The 7564-nt window shown below is 38.7% G+C and overlaps 1 protein-coding gene across 1 annotated transcript; it reads right to left on the bottom strand.

The window, feature by feature from the left end:
• Window positions 1–280: 280 nt before the first annotated feature.
• LOC140929572 (uncharacterized) lies at window positions 281–1706 on the bottom strand. Its single transcript, XM_073379322.1, has one exon. It carries the CDS (start codon window positions 1269–1271, stop codon window positions 663–665), a length of 609 nt encoding a protein of 202 aa, XP_073235423.1. The 5' UTR covers window positions 1272–1706; the 3' UTR covers window positions 281–662.
• Between the last annotated feature and the right edge of the window lie 5858 nt (window positions 1707–7564).

The raw sequence follows: 7564 nt of genomic DNA, 5'->3' as shown, positions 1-7564 counted from the left end.
TCGACTTCCAAATTTTCAATCGACCGTGAAATGAATTTATAATACCCAAATAGTCTGATCAAATTTCGCGTTTCCTTGAGATGTCTGGTTCGTTTAATCAGAAGTACAAAGTTCCTTGACAGGCAATGTGTCCGGCGCTCTCCAAAGGTGTCTGGAGGAATGCTTAAAACTAATTACCTTGTCTGTTATTGGAAACCGATTTGCAGTGGTTGCTGTGGAGATTAGGCATCCTCCTGCGCGCACTAAAATCGGGGCTCTGGCCTGTTATGCTTTTGCGTCATTACAATAGGGTGAAAAAAAATGCATCGGTTTTCTTTGTTGTTGGTATCGTTATTTTTTCTTTACTTAACTGATAAACGCTGTCTCTTATTAACACTCCCTTTAAAAATGAATTAATAAATAACTGAGTAAATAAACAATAATACATACACAGCTAGTAGTTTTTTTCGTATTGACTTCTAAGAGATTCCGATTGCAAGGGTCATCATCAGATCATGCGATTTCGCCCTTGCATGATTAAAAGCTGAGTAGCAGAAATACAATGTTCAACTTCTGTTAATCTGAATATACTTGTAATGTCTGTCAGGGATGAATCCTAAGAGAACCAGCAGGGGTTTTTACTAAGCGCTTGAAGCCGATTCAATCTGACAAAATTCCGCACTTTAGTCATGATAGTTTCTTTTACTTAATGATTTTGGAGGCACAACACGAAAATCCTGTCCAACCCAAGAGTTGTTACCGGCTCGTAACGTAAATCTCTCTGTTACATTCAAGCTTTCATCAGTTCCATTTCGTCCGAGTTCCATGAAGCCGGCACCAACGCTGATCTTGACACCGGCGTTCGCTACCCGCCTAGAGCCTCTGTTACCCGCGACACAAAGTGCGCGCATTTTGCACAGCTGTGCCCTGAAAACACAGCACAAAGCTATCACAAGTAACACACTGAATATCGCAACTACAGCAATTAAAGGCGGGCTTAGGACGTTTTCTTTCTCAGGTGCTGGCTTTTCACAAGTCAGAGATGTTGATATACACGTTCCTTTGCAGCAATGTTCCTCGAGGTTTGGGGGTGAGCCGCACTGATCGTTTCTGGAGCACGACAAGTTGCATGATTGACGACAGTAACCGCTACAACACTGTATGAAATCCCCCAGGCAATCCTGATGCGTTTTGCAAAGTCTCCCTTCGACAGAAACAATTGCAAAAACTAAGAGCGCAAATGTCAACACAATAATATTTAGACCGAATAATTGGCGGTTTAATATTTGCATCCTTCGATGAGCTGGCGGTTTTGAAGACTTGGAAACAGGTCAGAAGTAATTGTAACCACAACTGTACCGATTTTACTTCCCTTCAAAATTCACTGGACCAGCATCGTTAACTTTCACCCGGGCTCTCACCTTGTCAGGCTGGAGGGCTATTTGCGTAGCCCTCTCTCTTTTAAATGGAAACGAAGCAATATGCCTTCCTTTTCGATGCTTAACTCCGAAGACTGCGTATCAATGCAAAGTTATTAGAGTCACGTAGTGGTATCGATAACCCCGCAGTTTGAAACAGTTACTTGAATTTGTCAGTGACCTTGATGCGGTAACTGTATCCGCACAAATTTCATGCTATTCCGATCTCCAAGTAAGCTTGGAATGAAGTATCGCAGCTGAGCAAATTTTCAAACATCTTTCTTTCAACACGCACAAGTTCATACGTTGAAATCGCTTAAGGGCCAGCCGAACCGGAAAGGATATCAACAAAGTGCTTAATTACATTCTCCTTTATTTGAATGAGAATTGCGGAAGAAACCTGGCTCGAATTTATCTTACTCGATATTTGAATAGGTCTGTACTTAATGCATATTTTTGGTTTGTTGAAGAACAGTATTGGTAGAAAATCGCAAACACAGACAATGTTTCCAACTTTGTCAAATAAACAGCAATTTTTTCCTTTGTAAGATATGTTGGTTTTTGAAAGAAGCCTTAGCATAAACACTTTATGAGTCTTTTTTTAAATGAAAACACCATTCCATCGCGTGAAAATAAAGTATCATTCAACAAAAAAAAATCACAAATATGTTTCTATTAGCTGTCCAAACAACATAGACAAGATATCCATTGCGTGATCGGAGAGGTCGATATCAATTTTGTACAGCTTTTTGAGGACTTATCAAAACTGACAAGTTTATACTAGTGAGGTAGTTCAGCGGCGTGATAGGCTAATGAAATTTTTTTTGTTTGTAGTCAAGGGGAAACTACTTAGTCTTTTTAATGGGGGTATGAACAATGAACTGTCTAAAAGTTCTATTTTAAGAAGGTAAACTGAATATTGTATCTCTTTCAACCCGGTAAATTGATGTAAATGGAACAGTGAAAGACGTTGAGTTTATTGCGATTTCTCATGGATGCTCAGCTAGTCTTGAGTGAAAAGATTGAAAGACTAGAAAGAAAAGAAAGAATGAAAATCGGCAAACCGGTTTAAGGACAATGAGTTTTTAAGCTGTAATAATTTGCATTCAATTTTCTTTTTTGTTTTGTTTTGCTCCACGGGAAACGATGATATTGCTCCAAGACAAGTAGATTGAATTTTTAAGGGGCGATTTAAAATTTCTGTCAACATATGTTGCCGGCTGTACTTCACTGGATATTACATTAATTTGTAATAGAAATGGCATTGTTATGCAAATTATTCAGCTATTGCTACTTTATACAGAACTTAAACCGTGAAACCTCGATGTAAACCGAACCAGTCTATAAATAACGAATTCCTTGGTATAACAAACGATATTTTGCGATCCAGAATGCCGTTGAAAAGAACCTCGATAAAACGAAACCTGGCCGTTGATAACGAACTTTTACTGTGACTGCCATTACAGTCCTTTGCCCTTCGTCATATCGTAACAATTCACTGTAAAAAAGAAAAGGTTAAGTAAACCTCGGTTGGACTGCTATAAGATGTAAAATATTTTACGTCTTATAAAAAGGGTACTCGAGTCGTGTTTCAACTAAAATGCGGCGGTACGTATCTGACTGAAAGAGCAAAGTTCTTTTCCTCCACTCCCAGTCTTTTTTATTTGTCATGCAGCATTGCACGTTGAAAGCATTGATCGATGATCAATTTTATCATCGGTTATTTTCATGTGTTTTATACTCATTATAGTATAGCATCAAGACAAGGTCAAAGATAACTGAAAATGAAACTAGCGATGAAATCAAGCCACGAGAGGTACGCAGAAAAATTGTTGCCAAAAATTTACGATTTACACGTCCTTGATCTACCTGACGTGTGTCAAAAGGGCAGTTACTTTTGTAAGCGACAACTAAAACAAGCCAATAGTCAATTACTGTTTCAGTGAAGGTATAGATGTATTCAAAGGGGATAGACGATAAATTATATTTTTGTTGCTATAAGTCATAATAACTGTTTATCAGTAGGATGCGTGAAATGTGACTGTACAATTCCTCAATTGGTTTCGGCTCTATTAAATCCTATACCAATTGTTGAACATTTGAGTACACAAGAGCCACCCACGATCAGGAACTTACTTTTGCTCAATAAATAAAATTCACCGGCTTTGCACTATTTTAATGCATACTATTTACGTCCTATATTGCCTTTAGGGACATGAAACAACATGTTCGATAACATCAATGACACGAAAACCGTACCGAATTGACAAACAGGTGAACTTGTGTCCCGATAAGGGAAAGTTCATAATTTAAATTGCGCCCTAAGGGTGAAGGAGGTGGGTCGGAACACCTTCGGAATTAAGGAAGCTCTCTGAAAAACTCCATAAGCACAAGACAACCTACAGCGCCCGCCCGGTTAGCTCAATTGGATAAGCGCCGGTCTGCTGAGCGGGAGGTCGCGGGTTCAAACCCCGGCCGGACCTACACTCAGGGTCTTAAAAATAAGAGAGGAGAATATACTGCCTCGGCGGCTGTGACATCTACAGATGGTTAGACATTAAGGACTTCTCGGAATAAGGACGAACAAGACGTAAAAGAATCCACACTGTTGTTAGTAAAGAGTAGGAGGCGTACTGAGCCCGGTGGTGTGGTACAACCTTACATGGGCTGGGTGGATAATAAAGAGGTTGATATCAATTGGGATGTAAGACCTGTTTCATCCCCTGTCACCGTGTTGAGTTAACATGGCAAATCGTTCAATAAAGAAAAGTAATGGCGGGAGGCGCTATCCATATTAATACATGAGTGAGGAAATTTACTGAGGAACATCAGGGGCCAACATGGAAATGTAAGGGAAAAAATTGATAATTATCTCAGTCGTGAGTTTGTTTAGTGTTTGAAAATGAAATAATCAAATGAAATAAAACAGCTCCGACAGTACCATTTACTTTATCAACCTCCTGCTAAAGATCTCTCCGACCTACTAGTAAATAATTCCTCGGAATTGATTCTTGTTCGAAATAGCTGGAAAAAATCTATATGGAACGTCTTGACGTCAAAACATTTAGATAAAGTTTTATTCAGTCTTACCTGACTATGGAGAACCTGGAAATCCTTGTTTCTGGCCTTAAAATTGCCTTATCAGAAGTTTGAATACAGCTGGATAGACAAACAAATCAGTACAAACGGCTGCACTAAACTAAATTTCGATCTTGACGGGGGAATTGATCACGCAGCTATTCATATATTGACATCCTGCCTTTTCTTAGAGAAAACTATCTTTGTTGCATTTAGATTTTTTAAGACATTTTTCTCTTGCGGAAAGCAAAAAGAGCCTAGACCGTATTTCTTTTGATATAAAGTACAAAGACCTGTAATTTTGTTGCCCAAGCAACCAAATAATTCATGGAGGAATTTTAATATTTTGCAGCAAGGCAAATCCTTAATATTGGGAAGATTTTTTATTGACAGACTTACCACTATTATCTCTAGAAATACTGATTAAACGTCAAGGAAACGATAGGAGGAAATATAGTTACTCGTAGCCGGTCAAACTTTGTCAGAAATAGTAGTATGTGGTCATTATTTGTGATACGTCAGTGCTGTAATGAGGGCCCAGTGTTTGCGATTGTCTGGCTTGCAATAAACTTGCAATTTTGTTCGGCTTCATCAACCACCCATCAATTTGTACAATGGTCGGATGATCATTAAAAAAATGTTGAATATAAAAAAATACACGAATTGGAAATCTCAAGTCTACATACTGAAAATGTTCAAAATCTTATTCAATTCTCGTCGCTCTCCGGATTGTCAGGATTGTCCAGAATTTTCTTAGATGTTTAAGAGCCGTTTTGGTTTTCCTTTAGGTTATGGCTTGATGTGCTTTCATTTAGCCAATCCTTTTTGACTCCCAAGGCCTATAACTTCGAACCGATCCGAGAGAGAGGAGAAGTCGTTACGTGACGTTGCCATGGTAGTAAAATTTCTGGATGACAACAAACCGAAATCGATCTTATGCAATTTCATTTAATTTGTCAAATGTTGGCGAAATTTGCTGGGGTTGATTCCGAAAGGACATTATCTAAGTTAAGAAAAGGAAAAAGGACATTTTTGTGTTTTGTTCACCTACTCCATAAAGAGAGCGCGTGAAATTAGAAAGTTTTATCTCACAGTTGTGCAACGACGGTTAAGAAATGTACAAAAAAGCGTGATGCACGTGCAAAGTTGTTGTTTTGCCAATATAAACCTATTGCTTTTTTGCCGTTCTCGTTGCCGTCGCCGTCGTCATTGCTTAAGCTCCCTATTGTTGTGATCCAGAAATTTTGCTACCATGGTAACGTGACGTCACACTTCTCCTCTCTATTATGAACGTGATGACCAAAGAGAATCATGGGACCGAGAGGAAAACACACAGTCTAGCCCTCGGGATATATATGTGAATTTCAGGAATTAAAAACTTGAAATTAATCAGAAGATGGTTCCGGAGAGGTCCACAGATATTTATTCAGCACAGTTGTCAAGAGGGAATTCAACAATAGCCATTTACAACTACAATATTCTACTTTTTTTTTTTTGCTTTGAGGCTGTCGCGCGTGTACTTGATGACGTTTCAAACAAACGATTAAAATTTGCTGACCGATCCCTGGAATTGTACTTCCGTTTAATTACAACGACTCGAAAAATAACTTTATTAGTGAAATTCACATGTCCCGGCCAGCGCCCTATTATTCCCTCACTGTCCAATTATTCACCTTTGGCATTGAGAATGCCTTGAGGATCTGTGTTTTACACTGTTTGAGGGGAGGAACCGACTATAGGATCTGTAACAGACCTTGCTGACTAGAGTTGTAGCGGCTGGGGGTCATGACAACCAAAACAGACTTTGCCTAAGACATTGCATGGACTGATCTCAGATAATTTGGTGAAATCTCGAGCTTTGTAATAGCAGCTTGAAACTGATTTACGTATCAACAACAGCAGGTCCGAATACGTGGAATGGATTTTAGCAACAAAAGGATAGCACCTGATATCACCACCTTAGACAACTCTAGGTTCAAATGAGTGAGGGACTTCCAATATCTCGGATCATGAATTAATGGTATGAACCCTTAACCCTGTAAGCTCAATAGTGACCAACACTAATTTTCTCCTTATAATATCCATATATTCCCAAGAGAAATGGTTATGAGAGTTAGAAAGAAAATGCTTTGATTCCTACCAAATTCTCTCAACTTATTCTTTAACGCAATGTATGGAGACTAGTGTGGAGAATTTGCATGTGGATATTGGGGCTTAATTCCTCTTTTTTAGACTGGTTTCGGTTAATTAGCATTGGAATGGCTAAAATGAGTTTTGCAACAATAAGGGCATTTTTTTCTGTCTATTAAATGGAATGTAATTAAGCAGCGAATCTATTTCGATTTTTCTTTCTCGCCCTCTTTTCTACCTTTTCCTTTCAATAATTTTTTTTTCTTTTGATATCCAGTTTTGTTGCCTACTTTATCGTCTTTCTTTTGCATGGAATTGTGGCTGGCTAACTCTTTAGGAAAGGGAGAAATTTGATCTGTAAAGAGTAGTAGGTATAAAATGGCGAAATTGGCTGTGGATTTTTCACCAAAATGTTACTTGATTTTTAGTATGTAACTCTGTAAGGTTGGTCAGAATTTCCCAAACCCAGTATCGGTAGAAAGATCTATCTTTGCCCAGAGCACTCGACCTTTGTACCTCGAATGGTTTACAATAACAAGTCGAAATATATGCTATAAACATAAACATGACCCGTGTGCTGAAAGATACGATTGTAAAAACACCCTTAAGGTTTTTTAAACTAATTTGTAAAATTCCATCATAATTTGTCTAGCTCCTTCCAGTAACCCGGCAACAATCCAAAGAGCTCGGGGGGGGGGGGGGGGGCACACCATGTGTGGGGGGTAGTGATGCTTGTCGATAAATTACAATCACACCCATAAACGATACAAATGTGAACGCGGTTCAAGCTTTCTTTGAACCCGAACATATAGCATTAATATTGTTAAATTGATAGCCAAACAGGTTTTTAAGTATTTACGATAAAGGCGTTGTTATTGAAGCTTTTTTCTCCTTTTCTTCCTCTTTTCCTCTTTTCTAGCGATACCTGTATGACGGTCAAAACATCGAAGCTTCGTCCC

The sequence above is a fragment of the Porites lutea genome, chromosome 3, assembly GCF_958299795.1.
Source record: "Porites lutea chromosome 3, jaPorLute2.1, whole genome shotgun sequence".
Classification (NCBI taxonomy): domain Eukaryota; kingdom Metazoa; phylum Cnidaria; class Anthozoa; order Scleractinia; family Poritidae; genus Porites; species Porites lutea.
This window is presented reverse-complemented; position numbering and strand designations above follow the sequence as displayed.

Excerpts from the sequence above, each read along its gene's own strand:
- LOC140929572 (XM_073379322.1), bottom strand. The coding sequence starts at position 1,271 with ATGCAAATATTAAACCGCCAATTATTCGGTCTAAATATTATTGTGTTG.